At 39.7% G+C, this 25,888-nt stretch overlaps 1 protein-coding gene across 6 annotated transcripts; it reads left to right on the plus strand.

Annotated features, from left to right (window-relative positions):
* The first annotated feature begins 604 nt into the window (after nucleotides 1-604).
* Nucleotides 605-17,068, plus strand: pcdh10b (protocadherin 10b). 6 transcript variants are annotated; one of them, XM_026330664.1, is made up of 6 exons: nucleotides 605-3,620; nucleotides 4,643-4,701; nucleotides 4,925-5,031; nucleotides 12,285-12,650; nucleotides 13,375-13,482; nucleotides 15,681-17,068. In XM_026330664.1, the coding sequence occupies exons 1-5, from the start codon at nucleotides 1,107-1,109 to the stop codon at nucleotides 13,452-13,454; spliced, it is 3,126 nt and encodes a 1,041-aa protein (XP_026186449.1). In that variant the 5' UTR covers nucleotides 605-1,106; the 3' UTR covers nucleotides 13,455-13,482; nucleotides 15,681-17,068. The 6 variants fall into 6 exon arrangements, with proteins under 6 accessions (XP_026186449.1, XP_026186451.1, XP_026186452.1 ...); XM_026330666.1 differs by having other exon boundaries at nucleotides 12,285-12,442; nucleotides 13,372-13,482; XM_026330667.1 differs by having other exon boundaries at nucleotides 12,285-12,442.
* Nucleotides 17,069-25,888: the final 8,820 nt, after the last annotated feature.

Consider the following 25,888-nt stretch of genomic DNA (forward strand, 5'->3'; position numbering starts at 1 on the left):
GGGTCGTATGAGGTTCGCAGATCTGCCGTTCTCCCTGTCTCTCTGTCCCGCTGCTGTGTGGCTAGAGGAGAGATAATAACGTTACCACTACTGGGTGTAATTATAGCGCATTGCCCTGAGAGCAGCACATGAATGGTGAATGATTCACTGCATACATATCACAACATTTGCATGTATTAACCCCGTTCGCCCAGCATATCCTTAGGCTCACACAGGCCAAGGTCAAGTCCACAAGTTTTCTACTTACTGTATTTACACAGTAGTTTATTAGATTATGCTCTTTATATTATGGGCTGGTGTGGAGTGTAATGAGAATGTTGGCAACAGAGGAGTTAAGTCCCACATGTCCAGCCCTTTATTGTCTACCTCTCTTTTCTTGTGCGTTAGGTACTCTAAAGACATGACAGTCCGAGCTCAAAGGGAGGTAGAGAGAGATACAGGACCAGTGAGAGAGACATGGGCAGAGCAAACGTTGACAGGCAACACTGCTATCCAATCAGGAGAGAGCCCTCGGCGTGATTTACAGCCGCGGGGGCTGCGAGGGGGAGGTACAATGCAAGGAAAAGGAAAAAAACCAAATAGCTGAGAGAACAGAATTAGATAGTGGAATAGAGGAGACCGCAGTGAGAGAGCAGGGTGCCAAGAGAAGACAGAGCCAGAAATACAAAAAGGAAAACTATGAAATATATTAACTAATTAGGGACCACCACAGAACAGAGAATGCATCGCGTATTTTTCTTACATGGATCATAACCTATATTTTTTTCAAACTACTGTCCAGACGGGTTTCTTCACTCAAGCGACACTGCGTTTCATTGGAATGTGCGCTGTAGCTTCTCCGGGACGCAGCTGAAAAACAAGACAGCAAAACTAGAATAACAAAAAAATGCAGATGCCACCATTAAAACTCCTTTAAAATATCAAAATGCCTCTCTTTTAATGGGACAGAATTTTCTGGACGCCTTACACATTTTTGGATACTTTTACGCATTTTTGGAGACTTTTACCACCGGACTGAAATCAGCGATGAAAATTGACATTTTGTCCATTAATCGAGGATAAGATTTTTTCTTTTTTGCTACCGAAGTGCACTTGTTTTTCTGGCGATGATTGTGCTTTTAATTGTCCTGTGCTTCGCGGATGGAGTGCTCTCTCAGATACGCTACTCTGTGCCGGAGGAGGCTGATCATGGCACATTGGTGGGGAACATTGCCGAAGACCTGGGATTGGACCTTACCAAACTGGCCTCCCGTCGCTTCCAAGTAGTGCCCAGCTCTCGAACACCGTACCTAGAGGTAAACCTGGAGAACGGCGTTCTGTTTGTTAACGAGAAAATCGACCGAGAGCAGATTTGCAAGCAGGGCGCCAGCTGCCAGCTCAACATGGAGGTGTTCTTGGAGAACCCGTTGGAGCTGTTTCGAGTTGAAATCGAGGTGGTGGACATTAACGACAACCCGCCCAGCTTTCCAGAGACAGACATCACGGTGGAAATATCTGAGAGCGCAACTCCAGGTACCCGTTTCCCTTTGGAGAGCGCGTTTGACCCGGACGTGGGCTCTAACGCTTTACGCACGTATGATATCACAACCAACAACTATTTTTACCTGGATGTGCAGACCCAAACGGACGGGAATAAGTTCGCAGAACTGGTTCTAGAGAAGCCGTTGGACAGGGAGCAGCAGGCGGCGCATAGGTACGTGTTGACCGCTGTGGACGGCGGTCAGCCTCCACGGACTGGCACCGCGCTGCTGGTGGTCAAAGTACTGGACTCTAATGATAACGTGCCGGTGTTTGACCAGCCCGTCTACACGGTGAGTCTCTCGGAGAACGCACCGGCGGGCACGTTGGTCATACAGTTAAACGCCACAGACCTGGACGAGGGATCAAACGGTGAGATAGTTTATTCTTTTAGTAACCACATTTCTAATCGCATAAAGGACCTGTTCAGTATCGACCCACGCACTGGGCGCATTGAAGTGCGTGGAGAGGTGGATTTCGAGGAAAGCAGCCTGTATCAGATCTTTGTCCAGGCCAAGGATCTGGGGCCAAATGCCGTGCCCGCGCACTGCAAAGTGCTGGTAAAAGTCACCGACGTGAACGATAATGCGCCGGACATTACCTTCAGCACTGTCACCGAGTCTGTAAGCGAAAAGGCGACTCCCGGCACCGTCATTGCACTGCTGAGTGTGACTGACCGGGACTCAGACGAGAACGGACAAATCCACGTGGAAATCATCGGCGATGTCCCGTTCAAATTAAAAACTTCATTTAGGAATTATTTCACCATAGTGACCGACGGCCCGTTGAATCGGGAGCAGGCGGACTCGTACTCTGTCACTGTGGTCGCGCGGGATAAAGGGACACCATCTCTTGCCTCCAGTAAGTCCATCAGAGTCCAGGTGTCAGATGAGAATGACAATGCGCCCACGTTTACGCAGTCCATATATGACGTGTATGTGACAGAGAATAATGTGCCAGGGGCGTACATACACGCTGTAACGGCTCTGGACCCAGACATCGGGCAGAATGCATTAATCAGCTACTCCATTTTAGAGTGTGACATCCAGGGAATGTCAGTGAAAACCTATGTGTCAATCAATGAGGAGACAGGCTATCTGTATGCACTCAGGTCCTTTGATTATGAGCAGCTTAAAGATTTCACATTTATGGTCCAGGCCAGAGATGGGGGTGCCCCAGAGCTCTCTTCCAATGCCACAGTCAAAGTTATCATTGTGGACCAGAATGACAATGCCCCAGTGGTGCTGGCACCCCTGGGGAAGAATGGCACAGCTAGAGAGCCCCTGCCCCGATCAGCTGAACCAGGCTACTTGGTGACCCGTATTGTTGCTATGGATGCGGATGATGGAGAGAATGCTCGCCTGTCCTACAGCATACAGAGGGGGAATGAGAATGGAATGTTCAGAATGGACTGGAGGACAGGTGAGCTGAGGGCAGCAAGGCGGGTGTCAGCTAAGCGAGACCCTCACCAGCTGTATGACCTGCTGATTGAGGTGAGAGACCATGGCCAGCCACCCCTGTCCTCCAGCGCAAGCGTGCTGGTAGTGCTGGTGGACAGTGTAGCTGAAGGCCGTGGAGGTGGGGACCGTGGAGGCACTGCCAAGGCCAAAGACGGCACGCTCGATCTCACCCTAATCCTCATCATTGCCCTGGGCTCCGTCTCATTCATCTTCCTCCTGGTCATGATTGTTCTGGCTGTACGCTGCCAGAAGGACAAAAAGCTCAACATTTACACCTGCCTTACCAGTGACTGTTGTCTGGGCTGCAGCTCCTGCTGTTCACGGCAGGGCCGAGCCCGTAAGAAAAAACTCAGCAAATCGGATATCATGCTGGTGCAAAGCGCTGGTAACGTCAGTGGGGCTGCTACAGCACAAGTCCCCGTGGAGGAGTCAGGGAGCTTCGGCTCCCACCACCAAAACCAGAACTATTGCTATCAGGTATGTCTGACTCCAGAGTCTGCCAAAACCGACCTCATGTTCCTAAAGCCGTGTAGTCCATCTAGGAGCACAGACACCGATCACAACCCATGCGGGGCCATAGTGACAGGGTACACAGACCAGCAGCCTGACATCATATCAAATGGCAGCATTTTATCAAATGAGGTAAGAGTCCCTCTAATACCCTAATACCTACAGTTTAACTTCCCGTAACATTCAGAGAACCTCAGCATGTCTCAGACCTTATCCATTCCTCACACTCATGAAATCTGCCAGTTTTTTACTACTCGTCTACATGACAGATAGTAAGTACATTTCAAATTGAAGACATTTTCATTCGATACATTTTAATTTCAGTTTAGTGGCTTGCCAGGTCTACAAATGGCAGTTAGTCATGCACACAGTTTCCCACAACATCCTTTGACTTATTTCAGGAAAGGCACTAAAGCAAACAGTGGTTAGACTAGTGTGCAGTCTTTGAAATTATAGTAAATCTGAATAATAGAAATTTATAGGGATAATGCAGGGTGGTTTGGAGTCTGCCAGTTCCTTTGGGTGCATCTCATTGTGTGTGTGTGTGTGTGTGCACCTGGTGTTAGTCACACTGTAGGAACCCATGGTCCCCACCATGTATATCACTCAGTTTTATGGTGATGACTTTTTTTTGTGGTGTGAGGTTAGTGAAAGGTTAGGTTAGTGTTAGGGCGAGGGTTAGTGTTTGACAACTAGTGGTTATAGTTAAGGTTGGGGCAAGTCTCCAGGAAATTATTGTGAGAGAGAGAGGGAGACAACAGTCCCCAGGGATAACAGCATTCACATTAAGCATACTGGTCACAATGTTGCTGAGTTGCACTAGAACAAAGATGTGTCTTTTGGCTGTGCCAGACTGAATAGGTCCACTACTTTATCTTGTGTCTTGGCAACATATCTGTAGAGCCATTACCCCCCTTCTCTCCTCCCATGGGAAAACAATCGTCCTCAACTACACACTCCTCATCAGACATGAGTGATATGTGTAATAGACGCAGGACAGGTTCATTTCAATTCTAACATCAGCCTGGCACTGTGTGGGCTCGATGGTGGTGATGTTTTTTTCTGCTCCTCTTTTCCCTATGCTAATCATGTTACATAATGTACTCAAGCGAGACACAGTGACACATCCTGAAAACTGCCCCTTTCTCTTTCAGACCAAACACCAACGAGCTGAACTTAGCTACCTGGTTGACAGGCCGAGACGTGTCAACAGGTAAACATGGAAAGAGATTCTCACTGCAGTCTCTTTGCTGCTCTCTGACACCCACCTGTAATACATCTAGTATCTGACTGCTTCTAGTTTATTCAGCGCCAACTCATTTGATATGATGTTCCAGATGATAAAATGGGGTTAGAAAGATTGAAAAGGGGTGGGACTGCTGTTGAAAACAGAATGCTAATTTAAAGCTTTGAATTAATGTTCTCTTTGCTTTCAGTTCAGCGTTCCAGGAGGCAGATCTGGTCAGCTCCAAAGACAGTGGCCATGGAGACAGTGAGCAGGGAGACAGCGACCACGACGCCACCAATCGAGGCCATTCATCTGGTAAGAGCTGGCTTTGCTGCTAGTGTGTGTAACCTGCCAGTTTATTTGCAGCTGCACATTCAAAGGGCAGATCAATGGCTCTCTAGCTTCGACAGGAGTGGAGTAGGCTTTGCTGATTAGCATGTGGTTATTATGTGGTGTGGGTCCATGAGCAGATTGCTCCCTGTCTCTTCAGCACCTGAATTCCAGACACTTCTTGTTCAGTTGCAGAAGACTGTGCAGGGCTGAAAAAATGAAAGCACATTTTAATTAGGGCTAGGATCACATACAGCTTGAGTCAGCAACATATAAAGCATTTAATTGTGCCCAGGTCATTGATGCTGACCGTGTTGAGGAATTTCTCTAGTGTCACTGTGGCTTGTGATTTTCTGTTAGGCTAGCCCTAAAAAAAAGACAAAGGATGGCTTATAGCAAAGTCAGATCTCGTCCCTGTGAGCTCGCTTCCAAAAGCTTGCCCATGTTTTTTTCTCATACATGATGGAACCCTGGTGCTGCTGTTTGTAAATATGTTGTGGTGCTAATGAGGAGCCTGCTCCCTGCGAGCACGGTCACTCTGTGCTGGAGACCACTTGACGAGACGTGACAGGCTGTTTAACGAGGCCACACTCGCATCAGAGTCCTGGGAAATGGACCAAGTAGGTTGCGGCTGTAGCAAACAAAACAGACGATTCATTCCTTGATTAGATTAATTAATGCATTCATTCATTAATGCAGCTACTCCGGGACTGCACTCGTTTCATTCTTCTTTTTTTTAGACCACATTCTCCCATACTCATCTTTTTTTTTTTTTACTTTGTTAATCTCCCCTGCCTAAATGAACCCATCTGAGATCATACAAAAGGGCCCCCCTGAGTTATGAATGCCGGATTTATGTCTTCATTCAGTGGCAAGCTTTCTTTGGTATTGGACTGTGGATGGAGCCTGTCATCATGTCTGTTCAGGCACAGCACGGGCCCTGGCCGTGCCAAATCGAGCTTGCCTCCGCTGTTAGGCTGGATGGGTTACACAGATGTCAGTGAACAGAAACACATAGAGTGGAATCCTTGGTCCTGCGGCCACAGCCAACCACAGAAACGTTATCAAAATTTAAAGACTATTGGCTGTTCATTAATTATTTGTTTAAATTAGGATAATTGATAGTGAGGCTTAACACCCTACAATTCTACTCCCACAATAGAACCACACAGCCTATTCTTTGCCTGTTAATTGAGCTTGTCAGCAGTGAGGGTTCACTTGAATTGCACCAGTGTTAATAAAAGCCAATATTATATATAAATGTCTCCACATCATCCATCACAAGCTGTGTTAACCTCTTGTCCTGGCTTAGACAAGGGACTTCATGAATACATCCGTCAGAGGGAAGAAATCAAGCTTTTCTTTTTCTTTTCCAAGGAGACATTTTTCCATGTAATCAGATTTGTATTAGCATGTTTGATTTTTCTGTTGCACTAATTTTGTTTGTTGTAAATTAAAGCATTAACATTGATATAATATTGGCAGATAATTACTCCAATAAAATGTGTTTGAACATGTTTTTGCCTGCTTCTAACAGGCCTCACAGGATTGTTGGATTGTGTACTGTTTAAGCTTATTGCCCTACAATTTATCTCTCTCTCATTTTTTTACCATAGCGGTTGTATTTTCTGTTGACACAGTGATTTGTGTTCTTTTTCTGCTGCTGGCTGTGTTGTAGTGCCAACATTTTCTGCTGCTTCAGGCTGTGTGCTTGGTTGTTCCCTGATCAAAAGCCACTCAGTTTGTCTTGATGAAGGATGCACTTAAAGAGTCACAGAGTCCAGAAATCACCTTTAAAAGACATATAAACAGACTCTCTCTCTCTCTCTCTCTCTCTCTCTCTCTCTCTCTCTCTCTCTCTCTCTCTCTCTCTCTCTCTCTCTCTCTCTCTCTCTCTCTCTCTCTCATATATCAGCCATCACACAAAACATCAGGATGTTTTGTTAAATCCTGAGTCTTTTGGATCCAATATTTGGAACAAACTCCTTGTTTGCTGTGTCAGTGCCAAGATTATTGTCAAGGCGTTTCAGTTCGTTGGGGGCAAGCAAAGGTCAAAAGCAGCATTCACATGAACAAATACTGCATATTGTGGTATTACACACAATATACTGGTATTGTAGTGGTATTGTACAGCATGCAGACATGGATTTAGAGTGGTGGTGATGCGACGGCTGCAGAATTATAGTGTGGATGTGTCAGTGTGGTGAAAGGGATGTGAGATGCATAAATACTGTATTTTGAATTATGTGTACTACAGTAGTTGTTGCTATCATTTCTATTTAACCTATCATTATTAGCACTATCACTGCTACTATTATAAAACAAAAAGCAAAATCTTGAATTTAACAGTGTACTAGTCTCATATCTGACGTACCACTTTGTGAAAATATGGTAAAAGTTGAAACAAAATTTTATTTTCATGAATGCTGAGTTGTGTTATTCTTTACTAATGCTACTACTAATAAAATTATAATAAATAATAAAATGTTAAGATTGATGAGGGATGTGCTTCTAAAGTTATAGCCCAAATAGCAACCTCTGATATGTCAGACCAGCAGTCAACCCAAAGGGATTCACAAATGATAGAATAATTACTTCTACCTTTACTTATGTGAGAGTAAAAACAAACTGTATAAATAATATGTCCCCTACAAGCTAAGATTCCTGAATTCTAGGGATGTTCCGATTTTTTTGAGCCCCCGATCCAATCCAAGTCATTTTATACTGAGTGTCTGCCGATACCGAGTCCTGATCTGATACTCGTATTTTCCTAATGCTAGGTGCATATTTCAAGTACAATTTAGTGATTACAACTAAATCAATGTATACGCTTAAAAACTAAATAGCTCTAAAATGCATTAAGAATAAATACTGCCCGAATTGTTTTTTTTAATATGTGCATACACATATTTTCTTTTTCCTTATTACTTTAACAACGTAGCAGTTCAGCTTTCTGGTAAAATTAGAGCCTTGTGCTAAACAGGAACAACAGAATCTCAGTTCCACTTAAAAGTGGTGTAGCAACTTAACGAACATAAAACCAAAATAAATATCTACTTGCTGCAAATTGGTAATATTAAATGACGCTTTGTCTCTACCACCTTGTGAAATATTCATATAAGATATAATTGTTTAATTTAATTTATTATAACAAAATGGATGTAAGATAAACCTATTTTAGTGTGAATATAATGCATATGCATGCATGTAAAATACGTTACTTGTATATGTCTTTATACCCTCGTGAAAACATTTTCACTCTTATATTCATATACATGCCCTCAAATATTCAGTTAAAGTAGATCAAAAATTTAAACAGTGCAGTACTGGCATACATGAAAGAAAGACAGTAAAACTACAACTAGCTTACACTGCCTTACTCTCTGATCATCAAAAAAATCTATACTGACTAATTGCCTAAAAGCAGCTCAACATATTGGAATTGTTATTGGATCATGTTTAGTACCAGACTCTAATATCGGAAGACAAAGTTTAATAAATAGAACTTTATCCAAAAATTTTGAATGGTCCAGTTACAAGCTTCTGTGGCACCTTCAACTGGAAGATTTTTATGGAGCAGCTAATGTTAATTCGTAGATTTCTATTTAGTACAAGAGCCTAAGCATGAACTCTTGAGTTAAAGATCATTCTATATCTTCAGTGATGTGCACATTTCCTCATGAATTACATCACAGTGTATTTGCTGCTGGAGCCCCGTCACTGCCCTCAGGGAGCCCATTTTCAGTCCTGCTACATGTGTCAAGTACATGTTAGCAATACAGTCAGTGTCACGTACTTGGAAAAGATTGACTCAAGACACTTATCAACTTTTACCCCACCCCCACTCCACTCTCATCTCACTATGCTGCCTTGATGAATTCCTTCTTAGACCTGCAGTTCACGTTATCACTGTGGTAACAGCTCACTGATCAGTAATTCATTTTTCAGACCTCTGCATACCCATTACCAATTGAAGGTTATTATGAAGCCTTTGCGTTTCCCCTCTGCAACCGCCATGCTGAATGCTAAGATGAGACAAGGTGCTAGAAGTAACGAGGGTCTGCTTGCTTCATGATTGCATTACACTGTCCCCCCTGTCTCCTCATTGGCCTCTTTGCATTTCTTGGGCTTATAAAGCCTGAGACATGTTGACACTATTTTTTTGAAAAAGAAGATACTGTAGTCTGCAGCTGGATCAAAACCCCATAGCTTATGCAAAGTGTTTGCTCTAAGAAAATTGTTGGAAAACTACAGAGCAGAAAGATAAAGGTATTACCTACAACCATTATTCACAATTGAAGTACAGCTCAGGCTCTCTGTGTCTGGTGGTGGTAGGGGTTCAGTTTTATAGCTGGATTTCTTTTCCTTCTGATTCGATAGTGACACTCTAATGTGCCAAGGGAACATCTAATTTTGCCAAAATGTCAAGAAATATCAAGATGTCTTGATCTGGCTTTGTGGCTGAAATTACCTCCCTTCTCCTCTCGTTTCTTCTCCCTCTCTGTCTCTGTATGTGTTCTATCTCTGACAGAGTCTAAATGCCACATTTCCCGTTACCATTTTGAGAATTAACACAGCATCCATTTTGTAATGGAAAGAGAGCTCTGTGTCCTCCATTGACTTTTTTGTTGCTGCCCATAATGCCTTACTCTCTGCACATCCAGGTGCACTGATACAGTATGTCAGCACCCAGCATGTGTTCTAGTTGTTACCCCATTGAGCTGTACAGTAAGTCGCATCCAACGGTGTGAGAGACCATATTAAAATGTAATGTGATGGTGTATTTATGGCATGGTGGTTAATATTTAATAAGAGACCCTCTCCTCTCTCGATAGAAGACTGGGCACTTTTCCAAGCTGTTAGTGACAGCAAGCCAAATTAATCTGCTTTGTAACAAAGCAAATTCCCAGTTTGCTGACTGCTACATACACACAACAAACTTACACACACACACACACACACAAACACACACACAACACATACTGCTTACTGAGACACAGTCTTAGCCTAATCAGTCTGTATTCAGAGGGATTAGCAGCAGATAGCCTTAGCTGGACAGAACAGATTTTACCCCCAAATAGCAACTTAGACACACATACACAGCAAGCTGATTTAGTTTTTAAAAAATGCATACACAGGATCCAGGGTCTATTGCAAAAAACATATGGGGCAATGAATACACAATTTGGCTTATGGCTGACAATCGGCTGACAAAAGGTGCTTTCCTCACAGAGAATTTTAGCTATCAAAAGGCCAAACAAAAAATTACTCCACATGAAAGTGAGCATGCTCAAACTGGTTTTCAGGCGTACCTGCAGGCAGCTTTTAATGGAGGACAATAGGTTTTGAGACAGAGGGCTGGCGACAAGGCCAAGCTGGTAATCCGATACTATTGAGTTTGTGGTTTGGTTGATCTAATGTCCAGGCTTCAGAGAGCATGGACGGTTTGTTGGCAATGGCTCTGACGAATGCACCAACCTGACAACCCGTGCAAAGACACACATACACATATATGCTCTTGCTTTGTTGTATAAATTCCACACACTTATTCCAAGGACACTTATGTTTTGGTTTGCTTTTTTTTTGTTGTTGTTGTTTTCGTAACAGATCACACATTCAAACATCTAATGACCTGTGATATTTAGCATCTGAATGAAGATATATTTGAGGTCCTAACATTGTACCACAGGCTATGAGCCTGGCAAGCCAACACTGAAGGATTAACCTGCATTAAGCTCATGTTCTCAGTAGCTTGAGGGGGAGTTTACATTTTACAAATAAAGGCTTACTGAATTTGGATGTAACTGAATTTACATGTACACATACACAGTAATTAGCTATTGTGAATAATTATTCCATTCTAATAAGTAAAAAGGTTTACATATCAGTGATGCCCATTAGTGTCCTTCACCTTACCTTACATAATCTCTTTTAATATAAGGCTATTTTTAAGCTTTTTGTCTTTTTCCTGTCTGTTTTTCAGTGGGCAAAAATGAAAGCTTGTAAGTGTCAAGAATAGAGATGTGCACAGAAATTTTGATGTTACTCGCATTTTTGCTGTTTACATTATTTTGTATTATAGCTACTTCCTGGTATAGTTTTACTAAGAAAATAAGATGTATAGCAAGGCTGCCACCCGATCACATTTATTGTAATTTTACTATTGTTATTTCTTTTTTGTTTTTCCGTATGGCTGACCATCCTAAAAGAGGGATTCTTATTTCTCCTTTTCTCGTCTGAACCAAGAGGATAGAGTTTCTTATGCTGTACATAGTTTAATGTAATTTGAGACAAATTTGTGATTTTGAGCACTGTAAATAGAACTTGCTAACTTTACTTGACTTTGTGTGCACATCCCTCGGCCAAAATAACTGTTAAATGGAGGACTTGAGATGATAAACAAAAGTGTTAAATATCTAAAACAAAAAGAAAATGTTCAACTGAAAGGGATGAAGCTGCATACAAAATAACTGCTAGTAGTTAAAATGCACATAAACGTAGCAATCTTACTATCAGCAAGAGGTGTAGTACCACATTTAACTAAATAAATGACATGCTGGAAAATGTCTATTGTTACTCTTTAAATGGAATCAAAAGGAAGTATTTAACTATAGTATTTATGTATTTCTACCTCTGTTACTGTCATTCCATATTCTTGGTGTTTCTGTCAATAGCCTCCATAGCATGATATATTGAAGTAGGGTTGTTAGGAAATTGGATGCATGGCAAATTCTTTAATGAGAACCTAGATGTCTAATATAAAAGTCTAGACATGATCTCCATAATACTGTACTTATAATATTTGTTTTTATAATAAATTGCTTACATAGATTTTACTGTTGTTGTAATGGCAGTTTCCATATTTCATAAGTTGATCTCGTGTAAAATCTTAATACTTAAGTACTCTGAAATTTAAGTAAGTAAAGCTATTACTAAACACAACATACTATGAGTCACTATGTTGCACAGTCCTTCACTGTGTTTGTTAACAGAGGGGTTTTCCTATCTATTGTGCAGGGGGCTTTGATCTTAAACACGGTGAAACAGAAAGCCCTGAAAAGAGGAATCAAAGAGCAGGTGGCATACTTATGAAAGTCTTGATTGAGTTGCATTTGTTTGTGTGCATACGGTATATGTGCATTTGTTCAGGTGTCATGTTTCCTAGATGATTTGCTTGTTCAAAAAAATGCAAAACGCTTCTGCACGTTTCTCATGTTTTTTTTCTCCTCCCTTTCCAGGTGCCGATCTGTTCTCTAACTGCACAGAGGAGTGTAAGGCCCTGGGCCACTCTGATCGCTGCTGGATGCCGAGCTTCATGCCCTCTGACAGACGCCAGGGTCCGGACTACCGCAGCAATCTTCATGTGCCTGGAATGGACTCAGTCCCTGACACAGAGGTATTTGAAAGCCCAGAGCAAACGGCTGATAAGTCATTCTCCACCTTTGGCAAAGAGATTCCCCTCAGTCAACACCTCCACCATCACCAAAACCACCACCACCTTCTCAATAACTATCACCTCAGCCACCACCATGACTCGCTAGAGGGGAAAGGGTTGGAAGCATTTCTGCTTACCTCCAGGGCACCTTATAACCCTGCTTATTTAAGTGAGTATTGTGTTTTGCTTGGGCCTAAGTGCCCACCCTATTCTCTGATGTGCTGATAGAATTAGATGAAAAAGCAAAGATTCCAAATTCAATTTTCTCCCTGGATTGGCTGGCGGAAGGAAGCATGAAATTCATTTCAAGTCTGACCCTGTTCTCTCAGCCTCTTGTCAGAGTGTTAAACTAACTCTTCCCTCTTTTTCAAACATCTCAATTATCTCCAACTGATCATTTTATTTTCCCTCACCTACCATTTCAATTCATACTTAGTCATATACACATCCAAACCTTCAGCAGTGATTGGACTGTGGGCCTTTCCAAATTAAAGATGCCAAAAGCAATTATGATCTATAAATGTAGCTTTAATGTAGATGGCGATGTTAGCATTAAGGAAGCTCAGTCTCATTATGGTAGAACGGCTGCTATAATATATGAGACACTGGACCTCTCATGAAGCCCAGCAACAGCAATGACAAATGGCGGTTTTAATTAGTGAAGAAAAGTGGCAGGCAGCAAGCTTAACAGCTCATTTTCATTCGACAAATGTCATTGCGTTGGAGCTAAGGATCACAAAACAGTTTTAGATAATTGAAGAGAAAAAAATAAGGGAAAAGGTGCATCTCCCAATGAATTAGTATTTCTAAAATCTAATTTAAAGGCCACAAAGAGATACATCCTCAATCGCTGCAATTTGGTGATAATGTTTAATTATAATTTTGTCAAGCAGTGCCTGAAGAGTCCCCCCTCTCATCATCTGACACAGCTAGCTGGAATTATCAGACTGTCAGAGCCCCGCTGCTTCCCTAGTGCCATCATTTAAAACCACACCATGCTGGTAAGAACAGCAGGAAAAATGTTTTTTTTTTTCCTTTTATGAATGTTTTATTCATTTGGTATGCTATTCATTATGATATGCTTTTTTTTCGTGGCTCTAAAAGTTATGTCGATCAAGATCAAGCAACCAGTTGTTCACATTAGAAGATCCTCCTCATCCCCTTAAAAGATTGGTGGCACACTGGTTATCAGGTATACTTAAGGTATAGCAGTTCTGTGAATTTAAGTAGGGCTGACTCATTGAAATCATATGTCACTATCATTTAAATGAATATAAGATGAAGAGAACATATCAAATTAACCAATTAAATTATAAAAATACAGTAGTATTGCAAAAGTAAGATGTATTTTAAAAGGGTCTAATAACAGTAGTACTGATAATGGTGATGATTTTAATTTATTACAATAGTAATGTAATTCAGCAGTATCAGGTGAGGAAATGTGATGTAAAGAACAACAACAATTAAAATGTTAAAATATTAAAATTTAATATTTTAATACAACATTTATAAATTCATAATAAAGCATTTAAATTATAATCAAAATATCAACTTACCAATTAGAATTGATTCTAATTATGTAATAATTGTAGGCTTTGTTCGTCCATACCTACAATATATCAACACCATCTATAGGAACATAAAAATTATGAAAACTTCTCAAATGGCTTTATGACATAATTACTTACATAAGTTGAGGTGATGTGTTTTTGAGCTGAAATGATTCGGAAAAGGGATCACAAGGTCACAAGAAATGGTGAGGAAATTAAAACAATAATATTAAAGATATGCAAAGATATAAGACTATAGAATATCAACACCATCAAATTGAAACTAAATTAACAGAGAAAGTGAAATCAGGATATGAAATCATTATGCAAGTACAGTAATTTCTGTATTACTGCTGTAATGTTATTCAACACTATAAGAAAGCAGTAAAAAACAATCAGTATAACAGCTATGGTGATATAAGGCTATGTTTCTTCATGACGAGCATATAACACCATCTAATGGACTAAAAAAATATCAGTATTATATATTATATATATTATTATATATATTATATATTTTATTATATTATGGTATAATAAAATAAAACAACATTACCACTGTGTGACAATGCACAGAGGGTTTTATTTACTAAAAAAATTTAATGTGAAAACTACAGATTTCCACAGAGTATAAATTATTAAGGTTGTAATATTGATATGTGAAATTCCAGGGAGAGATAAGATGTAAAAATGTTAAACCATGTAAACATTTTTTCTGCAACTAAACATCAACAACTATATTATTAAACTTGTTTTCAAATTATCCATATTCTGTGTTTCCCCTCTCTGCACTTTGCAACTTTTAGTCTAATGCACACAGTGTTCCATGCTACTCTGGTTCTAATCGTTACCATGGATGTTCCTAATATGCGCTTATAGTGTGGCACTTGAAGGGCTAGGGCTCCTAATATCACTGCATTTACCATGACCAATACCAAAGCAGATCAATGTGGATCTCACGCTAATGAGTGCAGGACCGGCAGTGAGCAAGAGGGGATTGGATAAGGGCAAAGATGGAACAACAGTCAGGGCAGAGAAGGCTTGGCGGAAGGAGGATTGGAATCGAGGAAGGGATGGAATAATCATGGCAAGAGGCTGAATCTCCCTAATCTGATCAAATCAGCCAGTTATACACAGAGACTCTTTTGTCCTGCAAAGTGCAGGCCTGGGCCTGGCCTGGGGTCAGGTCAGGGTGGAGCAGAGGTGGGTTGGGAGGATGGGTGTATGTGGACGGAGGAGGGGGTGATAGCCATATCACTGCCATCAAACTCAGACAACAGAGAAGGCATTGAGGAAAATGAGGGGAGGTGGCATGGATGACAAGTTAGACTCTAGTCCATTTAAGCTCAGCATTCTCTTTTGTTGTCCTAATTAAAATGTCCATGCACACCCACAATGCGATATTTAACCCCCCCCCAAACCCGTCAATATACATACTGTAGTCACACTCATATAATCCATGATCATTTCACTTGCTGAGAGATATGCCTACCCCTTGTTGTACATGTATGGACCTATTTATTTTGTGTGAATGAGGCCATCTATTTTGTGTGTCTCTTTTAATTTCTGTCATCCTTCTCAGCTAAACTCTATATCCTTTACACACACACAGCTAACATGGCTTTGTGTTCTTTCTCTATTTCTTACAGCGAGGAAAAGGGTTTACTAGCTCCTTTCGGGTGGACATACCAGAGACCGCGTGACTTTGCACAATCAATGCCCTGATGACCAAGACTGTCAAAAAAAAAAAAAAAAAAAATTATGTTTCAATTCACCATCATCCTTCCTCACAAGCAAAAATTAAAAAATAACAGTCATGACTACACAAAAATAAATGAGGCCTCCCCTCCTCCCTCACAGAAAACTGTGTTTCCTCCTTTCTGGACCATGCTCTAGAGGGTCGCTTCTCTCGGGATTAGGAGACATTTGGACAATGAGGAGGGGCCCTGGCGATGGTGCGATGGATCCATGAAGGCAGATAGACAGATAGCCTTAACGGGAGGATCCTTATTATCTCAGCAGGACTGAGAAATTTAACAGAGGAGGAAGGACGGCAGACAGAGATATAAAACTTCTCACTGATCTCTCCATCCCTTTTCAATCTGTGTGTGCCTGTTTACAGCACTGATGTATACATCTTTAAGTAAAATATAAACCAGATGAGGACTGCATATGTATATTGAAAGACAAATCAAAATAAGAGCCACAGAGAGAAACCGCCACTGAGCCCTTTAGGCGTTTGCACTCGCAAAGAGACGCCAAATTGTACAGGAGAATCTTTGTGCATTTCAAAATGCAATACCACCGTTTTAGATTTTTCTATTCTGTTTGTGTGGTCAGGTGTCTATTCCAATCTACTTCAATCTTTGTAAGAAAACATTGTGGGCAGGGTATTTTTATTATTATTTTATTTTGAGGTATCTTCATGTTTTTTTGTTTTTTTTGTTTTGAGTTGGGTTTGATTTCACATTGTGGGCTTGGACAGTGACTGGCCTTCACTTTTCTGATTCTGAGGAGTCAAGTAGTTTCATGTGTGAGAAGTGTTTATTGTACTCTTTTAAAAGTTTCAAGCTGAATATAAAGCTCTATATAAATCTAAGTATATCAACTTGTTCTGAAGGTGTGCTCTCTGTTTGCTGGGTTTCACGTGATGATTCAGAGGTTTGACTCTTGTTTAAAGTAACCCTTAAAAATGCTTGTTTTTTCTAGAGGGAGACAGAAAGTCACAGCAGCCTTAGCTGAAACTCAAGTTCTCATTGTTTGACATTATTTCATTCTTTTTTCACTTTTGGATATCAATAAAGATCATGTCTATAAACAGAAAGAGTAATTTAGATTGAGATCCATGGTAATTCTGTCATTGTAACCAAAACTTTAAGGGTCCATTAATATAGACAAAACAAAAACAGGGCCAAATGCAAAAAAGTGTTGTACACATTGCAGTTTGAAACCAGTATACACACATTTTTTTTCTCTCATATTACAAACACAAACACACCAATATGCCAACAATAAACTGAAAAATGGTGAAAAGGAAGTTCTCATGTGCTTTTATTTTGATGCAGCGCTTACATACAAGAAAAAGTCAGACCTGAGGTGACGTGATTTGAGGATTGCTGCTTCCATTTATGGCTCTATTGGTGCCACAAGCATTGGTTTGACTGTGTGACAATTAGTGTTTGGTCATTTGGTTAATATCAAATTTGCCAGAGAAAGTGCACAAATAAAACTCACTATCAAATAAGGCAGGTCCTACATTGTTTCTTAATTTTCTGGCCCTATGGATGGGTCCTCTGCCAAAATGTCTAAATAAAGCTGTGTGATCATTAATTGCAGTGTTTTATGTCTTTGTTGTGAGGATATAGTTTTCAGTTCTTTTTCAAAAAGTGCACTGATTTTATATATGAGGTTATAGAAAATAATGCGCTGTTACTTATAAAAAACAGTAGTACTAGTATGCGTACCTAAGTTATTCCAGCATTCAAAATTCAGCAGAAGTAAACTATGACTTATTACTGATGCATTAACATGTAAGCAGCTTTTAATACAAGCAGTTAATTTTCCTTGATTGATTAATGCATAAATGTGATGAAATGTCTGATTTGGTTTAGTTTTTTGATTAGCCAAAAACATACTTTTTGCTGTATATTAAATATTTAGATGTGGTATCATTAACTAACAAGGCTACATGGCCAATCAGTTATGGTGTTGGGTCGTTGGTAGATATATTACAGAGCTTGCTATACGGGCTTTCTGTTTGGGTTATGGAGCAAAGGTTTTCAATGCTGTAAACCTTTTATGCATTTTTATTTTATATGGCTACTTCCAATGAGGCAACAAATGAATACCACGTCATTCTTTCCATCACTGTTATAGCGCAATATTGACTGAGCTCAGTGTTTAAAACTGACTAATCTGAGCATGACATCAACGCTTGTCATTTCCTCCCACAAAACATGTCATAAAAGGGGAACATGACCTCAATATGTTCAGCATGTTGACTTACAGACCAGGAAAAAGAAACATCTTTAACACTGTCTCAGTCGTGTCGTACTGTAATCCACTCATTTTACAAGAGCAATACAGATTTACAGGATCTTGTTGCGTGTTATTATGTGCCTGCAGTAGGTGTTGAATCTGTAATCCAAGGAAGATTATGGTGTTCACATATGGTTATGAATAACGTTTTAGAGTTCAGCTATACAAGTCATCCATTGTCCTGCCTAATCCTCCAGTGCACGCTGAATAGTAATCGATTTGTAAATCCGATGGCAACAAAAGCATCAAGCTTTTGTTTAGATTCACTATAAAGATTACAAGCAAATACCAGCGCAAATAACACTTATGAAATTTCTCAGGCTTTCTTCTTTTGGGAACTGAGACTCATTCTGATGGCAATGTGAACCGGCTTTCAGACTCCTTTTGTTGCTGCGTAATGAGGGCGCAGCTATCGGAGCAATGCCGTTTAGATTGAGGACAAAAGTTGAACCGAGCGCAAGTACAGTATAATCATATCTATTTTCCTGTTAAATAGAAGCTATTATGGCTGACCTCCACTCGACGCTAATCTCTGCCATAAACCAGAACGTTTTAATTTCCATGTGCGTTTATGCGCACCAAGCTCTAAATGAGAAAAGCCATTAGAGTATAATGAAAGATAATTTAAGAACAAAAAATAGAGACTTACAATTATTCAAACAAACGAGGATTTGAAGAGAGTGGACGGAGAAATAAAGAGAGCGACTTCTCTTTTTCCGGTGAGTTAGGGGTGAGAAGGTAATTGCGATAGCGAGTTTCAAAGTCACTCCACAAAGGCAAAGCGGATTATAGAAGACCCAACTTTTTCATGTCGAAACTCTCCTCTTTCGCAGATGCCGCACACACACATAACACGTTATCACAGTGATCTGGTGCTTGAATTCCCCGCTGATCAACCCTGGTGGAAATGCAACTGCAGGCGGCTGTAGATGGTCTGCGTGAAGCTTGAATTTGGGCTCTTCAGAAGCAGATGAATGAACGATGGGCTTTCAACAAAACTCAGACTAAAATTAGCAATTCACGGACCAAACAGTCTTATGATGCGTTTTATGGATTGTTTGCGTTTTGATGTGGAATACGATGTTGTGCAAAGTGTTTTGTGGAAAAATGCTGTAGCTAAACTGAAGAAGATTTCACAAATATGCCTAATGCCAGAAATAGTTTTTATTCATCAAAAACAATTACTAAATAGAAAATAAATGAATAATGAATATTACAAAATGAATAGCTGTTGTGGCCACCTTGGAACACTTGCTTACAGACTTTGAAGGACAGGTTGTTCCAGCATCTTGGAGGAGTTGTGCTGTCTGTCTTTTCATGTAACTCCAAGATGTTGTGATTATATATATATATATATATATATATATATATATATATATATTGGAGTGTGTGTGTGTGTGAAAACCAAATCAGGAATGTATCTTTGTATAACATGACCAAATAAGCAGCAATCAAAATTAAAGTATATATATATATATATATATATATATATATATACACACACACACACACACACACACACACACACGTATATATATATATATATATAGGCTATATGACTCTGGCTGGAGGTTTTGTATGTTGTATTAACAGTAGGATTTTTTTTAAAAATATGCTAACTTTAATTTTGATTGCTGCTTATTTGGTCATGTTATACAAAGATACATTCCTGATTTGGTTGAAATACCTGATATCTCCCCATAATTCCACACACACACACAAAGCGGACAGTGTTTAAAAGCATGAAAAATGGGACAGCACTCTGATAACAATGATTTATTCTAACATGCATGTTTCAGGCTAACACTCTTCTTCAGTGTTCTAGCTGACAACAATGTAGTACAATGTAGTCCTGCAAAACACCTCATCAAGGAACATCAGATAGGCTCAGAGTTATAAATACTTTTACAGTTGGATAATAATGTAAACTGTAGTGTGTTTTACTTGTTTTCAACTGTTAAAAACCACAGTGATAATATTCTTCATTTTATTTTGCACAGCCCTTTTCTGTTCTGGCTTTTTGTCATTCACCCACACACTAGGTGACGTTTTATGTAATGTTCCTTAGAGAGAAAGAGGGAGAGATATCAGAGTGAGTGAGTTAAAAAATGTTTTAATAGCATGGAAGAATGCTGTTGTCTCAGGCTGCTGAAGCCAAATTGAATTAAAAGCAACACTATTAATGTAAAGACTTTAGCTTTTAAATGGATTCATCCAAACAGTTGGATTGAATGAAATCAATATAACAAGTGCGTATCAGATAATTATGGTGATTGTACTAATATTTTGTAATCTTTTGCTATAGTCAAACTGCGAATGAGAAATTGTTTTATAGTAATACATAAATAGTCATGTAATGTGAAAAGACTTTCCTCAACAACTTAAAAAGAGTTCTTTCTCAGTGTTGTATAATTTATTAAACAATTCTCTTTCCTTTTTGCACATGAGGTGATGACTGAGAAAGCACATTTAATACATATTATATACCACTAATGTTAGAAGACATGCATTTTTTCTCTCTGCAGGTTTCAGCTGGTGCTGTGGTCTTTAATCTGAGAGCATTCTCATCCGACTTGTGCCATGTCGAAAGGGTAATGGAAATATTCCTCTATGTAAGAGTGACCAGGGTGAATATGTTTAGATGGAGACCATGTTAAATTGCCATCAGATTAAAATACAGGGGTTATCAGCTTTTTGTTGGAATGGTATTAGAATAAAATACTTCAAGACACTATCATTTTGAAACCAGACTACAGAATTCAGGAAGACCACAGACCTTATCTGAGTATAGTATATGGAATGTGTTATTCAATTAGTCTTAAAGGGCTTGGCAGATCAATTTTAGACAGAGTAAAACAATAAAATGGATAACTTTGGTGTTTGCTGCAAAACAAAGTAAACAAACACAAAACATGTAGTTAGTTGGAGTAATCAAGCAGGGCAAAACAATTTATTGTGATGTGTTAACAAGTTTGCATATACCCTTTAAATGCTGGTCTTGTTTGTTTGGTCAAACATCCAACACAGTCCTTATGTGCTATAACTACTGAAATGTCTCCTAAGAAGAAGAATCTTGATGATGTGGGTGATGGAGCTGAATCCATAGAGGAATCCTGCTAGAGACATGGAGGAAGATAGAGAATCGAAGGAAGGATAAAAATAAAAAAGAGGGTAAGACAGAAAAGGAGAAGATGAGCTTTGTGTTGCTGTCTTGGCTGCTGATTACAGCTCCAAGTAATAGAAAATATATTTGGATTAAATTATACTGAATGCATCTTCTTGTGTACTGGGGAAACATCAGGTAAACAGGGAGATGTAAAACAATATTCTTTTTAAAACATAAAATCCAGGCAACTAAGAAAAAAAAACTGCTGATGTAATGAGGCACAGTAAGAGAAGCAGCAGACAAACATGAACACCTTAGGTGGACTGGGGCTGATGGCTCGGTGGCTAAATTAGAATACTGGTACTGGGAGTTCTCTGGAGAGCAACAACAAAAAGGATGTCTGAGGTGTCTGAAGAGAAGAAGAACAAAGTGGAGTGGCAGACTGTTAGTGGTGAGGGTGATCATGATGTGGATAGGTAAACTGCTCTGGATGGAGGTCTACTGTTAAATGTTGCAATTGGATTTTTCAAATGTGGTTCCAACCATATGAATGCAGAGGTCAAAAAGCAGTACAGTACATCTATATATTACATTTGACAAAATGATAAAAAAAAGTGAAATAAATAGAAATCAAATAAATCATATCCCTACCATGCAAATTATGAATTTTATAGTGATGACTTGGTGGGAGGTTAGTTAAAGGTTAGTGTTAGTCAAGTAATGGTTATGGTTAAGGTTAGGGCAAGTCCAAGAAATGAATAATAATATATATGATAATTCAATGTAAAGTCCCCACAACATATGAAACACACACAGAAATCAGTAAGCAGTGAACAGTCCTGCTATTATTTGTGGGACATTCCAAGCCGTTTCCCATTCCCCAACTTAAAAGAAAACACAGGCACATTCACAAACACACATCCTGTGTGTTCCCTGCTGCCCTAACTTGTCCTGGTCAGGACTGGCTCCAGCCTACATGCCCTAAAGGTGGACAGGGTGGGAGGTTTGGGGGTCAGGGCAGCAGAGCCACCCAAGACTGAGGTTGCTTAGTGTCACAGTGATCTCTCTCTCTCTCTGTCACTCTTTCTCACACACACGCACACACGCACATACACATAAACACACACTGATAGCAACCAATTTGTCTAAATGTTGTCTGTCCATTTGAGGCTGCTGTGAACAGTCATGTTGCCTTAGGCGAGTCGGGATGGCGGCAGACACATTGTGTTCACTCCACTGGCAGTAGGTGGTTCTTCTTTACTGTTCTTGTTTGATTTTGTAGTTGTTTTAGTTAGTTTCCTCTAGGCTTTAATGGGGTTTATTTTTCTGCTTTGTTTCATTCTGATAAATTCATATTTCATAAATGATCTACAATGAGCCTCTTCAAGACAAATAATCCACCAACCAATTTATTACAAATAATTTGTATTTTCTTTGTTAAACTTTGGAAATACTCTGAATTTTGTTTGTGCTTTTAATGTTATTATTCTTATTTGTACATCAAGCACAAGACTCCTTTTTTAATGTTTTTTTTATGGTGCAAGACAACACTGTTTATATAATAATAATGATAATTCCATTTTGTACTTTTCTTACAAAGTACAAAGTGCTATATAAATTCAAACAAACATTTTGAATTGATTTAGGGAAGAACAGTGTGATAAAATAACATCAGAGAATTCAGGAACAAGAGCAATACTAGATTTGCCAATGCCGCCTTCAAAGTCAGCAAATGGACATGAAAACCAGATTTCTTCCATCTACATTCAGCTATTCACATTCTCTTTTACAATTCCGAATACCTTTATTTACCCATGGTTGCTGTCTGGTTAACTGGACAAGTTTTATCTTAACAGGAACAACATTCGCTAACGTGCCCTTGGGCTGGAGGTAGTGGGCTGTGGAATCCAGGGAAGCAAAGAGATGTGAAGCCCCAACAAGTTACTCGCCAAAACTGAAGATGGACAGGAAGGATTCTCCAAACAGGGGAGGAAATTCCAGCAGATTAAAAATGTCAAAGCAATTCTGCAGCTGAATACCTTAAGAAGTACTAGTATGTGTCGTGCAGAGTTGAAGGGGAGGAAAACGGCCCCTGCTCCAACATAGCCTTACACCTAGCACCTATCTGTGTCCAAGTACTGTCCATGGCAGAGGACAGAGCAGTAGAAAAATCGGGCACAATACAAGGAATGGTGGCCTCCAATTTGTGAGGCAAAGGTATGTCAGTTTTCACAGGCCCAACAACAATAGTATCCAAACACTTTTCAGTCTCCTGGATCTGGTACATGGTAGAAATTCTCTCTTCCAACACCAAGATTTTCTCTGTGAGACTGATACAGCTAGTACAGTTAGGAGAGGTTAGTGGAACAATGTTGTGTTTCAGCACTGAAAATTATTACATACTTCCAAAATTGTTATTAAATCTTCAAGACAGTCAAGATTCTTTGTCACATGTGTGGCTGTACAGGTACAACAGCAGTGAAATGTGACTGCAATGCTCCCAGACTGTGCAAAACAATAATGCAGGACAGTAAACAAGAACATTTAACACTAAGGACATTAAACACATTAAAAAGAGTATAACTTATACAAAAGATTATACAAAATCAGCTGAATATATGTGTTATACAAAAAATGGACAGAAGTATAGTGTACAGAATATTTAGCTTGATTTTGTGTGCTTATTTTATGCTTATGGTTAGATAAATGCTACAAGCACGTGTTATGTATAAACATATGTACAAAATTAATAATGAATTAATAATATATTTGAAATATATAGTGATATGGCAGGTAATGCATTTATTGATATATTCATATAGTATACATGTAGATTAAAAATAACTAAAATTTAAATAATTACATTTTTGAATTTATAATTTTATTAAATATTATTTACTTAGCTTCCCTTATTTGCTCTGTCAGAGATAATATGTTTAACTTTACTCCCAATTTTTTCCTAATACACAACTGTTTTTACTAGTATAAAATAGCACGGTCACATAGCTAACATAGCAAAACACAAAATAAATGTAAGTGAACTAAACTTGCAGTAACAGCCTGATGGCCCAAGTGCTTTGTGAGCCTCGTCTTGCTCCAGGTTAGACTCTGGGTCAAATATGGTGGTTGCACTGTTTTACTTTCACCACAACCTTGTCTTCTCAAGACAGTTTTGTTGTAGTGTGGCCATTAACACGCCTGGCTGGTGGAGGGGAGGGGTGGAGGTGTATTTACATGGAATGAAGCTTACATGCCCCCAAAATGAGTCACTCTTGATGTTTGAGAGGTGGCCCATGGTGGATGATCCATGTTGATATCTTATACAAGCATGTCACAGAAGTCTTCTCAGGACATCAGAGAACAAATTTTATCATGTTAAAATGGGGTATTTTTATTGCAATATGCATATCACTCTGTGCAAATGCAGGAAAACATGAGTTTTTTGTTTCTAACACTGGATCAAAATAACCCTGTGGTACTACAATGGAGTGTTTTATCTGTACTAGATGAAACAGTGATGCTGTTTGCAAGCCTGCAGAACGCTGGGAGATCAGAATGATTGTGATGTTAATTTGCTTGATGATTTTGGAGCTTAACTGTACATGTACAAATCAAAGCTCTAATCTTCATTATTTATTCATATTATTACATTCTTCCTTTGTGTTAAAAAGCGAACCTGGAAGAAGTTAAAACTGTGTGATAATAGGTGTGTATGCAGATGATGTATGACAAGTTTATGTAATTTTTAAAAAAGGCAACTTGTTTCCTCCACAACATTCTGGCAGAGCAGCCCTTCCTTCCTTTCCATAATGATTTGTGAAACCCCATATATAATGTAACATTCAGGTAAGGACTAAAAAGTGTAGCGAATCTTCTTCTTTTCCTTTTGGCTGCTCCGTTCAGGGGCCGCCACAGCAAATCATCTGCCTCCATTCAACCCTATCCTCTGTATCCTCCTCACCCACACCAACTATCCTCATGGCCTCCTTCACTACATCCAAGAACCTCCTCTTTGGTCTTCCTCTAGGCCTCCTTCCTGGCAGCTCTAACCTCAGCATCCTTTTACCAATGTATTCACTGTCCCTCCTCTGAACAGGTCCAAACCATCTCAATCTGGCTTCCCTGGCTTTTTCTCCCAAACATCTAACATGAGCTGTCCCTCTGATGTCCTCATTCCTGATCTTATCCATCCTCGTCACTCCCAGAGAGAACCTCAACATCTTCAGCTCTGCTACCTCCAGCTCTGCCTCCTGTCTTTTTCTCAGTGCCACTGTCTCTAAACCAGACAACATTGCTGGTCTCACCACTGTCTTGTACACCTTTCCTTTCATTCTTGCTGACACTCTTTTGTCACACATCACACCTGACCCTGTCCTCCACCTGTTCCAGCCTGCTTGCACACGTCTCTTCACTTCTTTTCCACACTCTCCGTTGCTCTGGACGGTTGACCCTAGGTACTTAAAATCCTCCACTTTCTTCACCTCTGCTCCCTGTAACCTCACCGGGAACCAGTACACTTCTCCTCCATTCCTCAGGCATCCTCTCACTCTCCAAGATCTTGTTAAGTAGCTCAGTCAAAAACTCTACTGCCACCTCTCCTAAACACTTCCATACCTCCGCAGGTATGTCGTCAAGACCAACTGCCTTTCCACTCTTCATCCTCTTCAACACCTTCCTCACTTCATCCTTTACTGATCTTTGCTACTTCCTGCT

Source organism: Mastacembelus armatus, chromosome 10, assembly GCF_900324485.2.
Source record: "Mastacembelus armatus chromosome 10, fMasArm1.2, whole genome shotgun sequence".
Taxonomy (NCBI): Eukaryota; Metazoa; Chordata; class Actinopteri; order Synbranchiformes; family Mastacembelidae; genus Mastacembelus; species Mastacembelus armatus.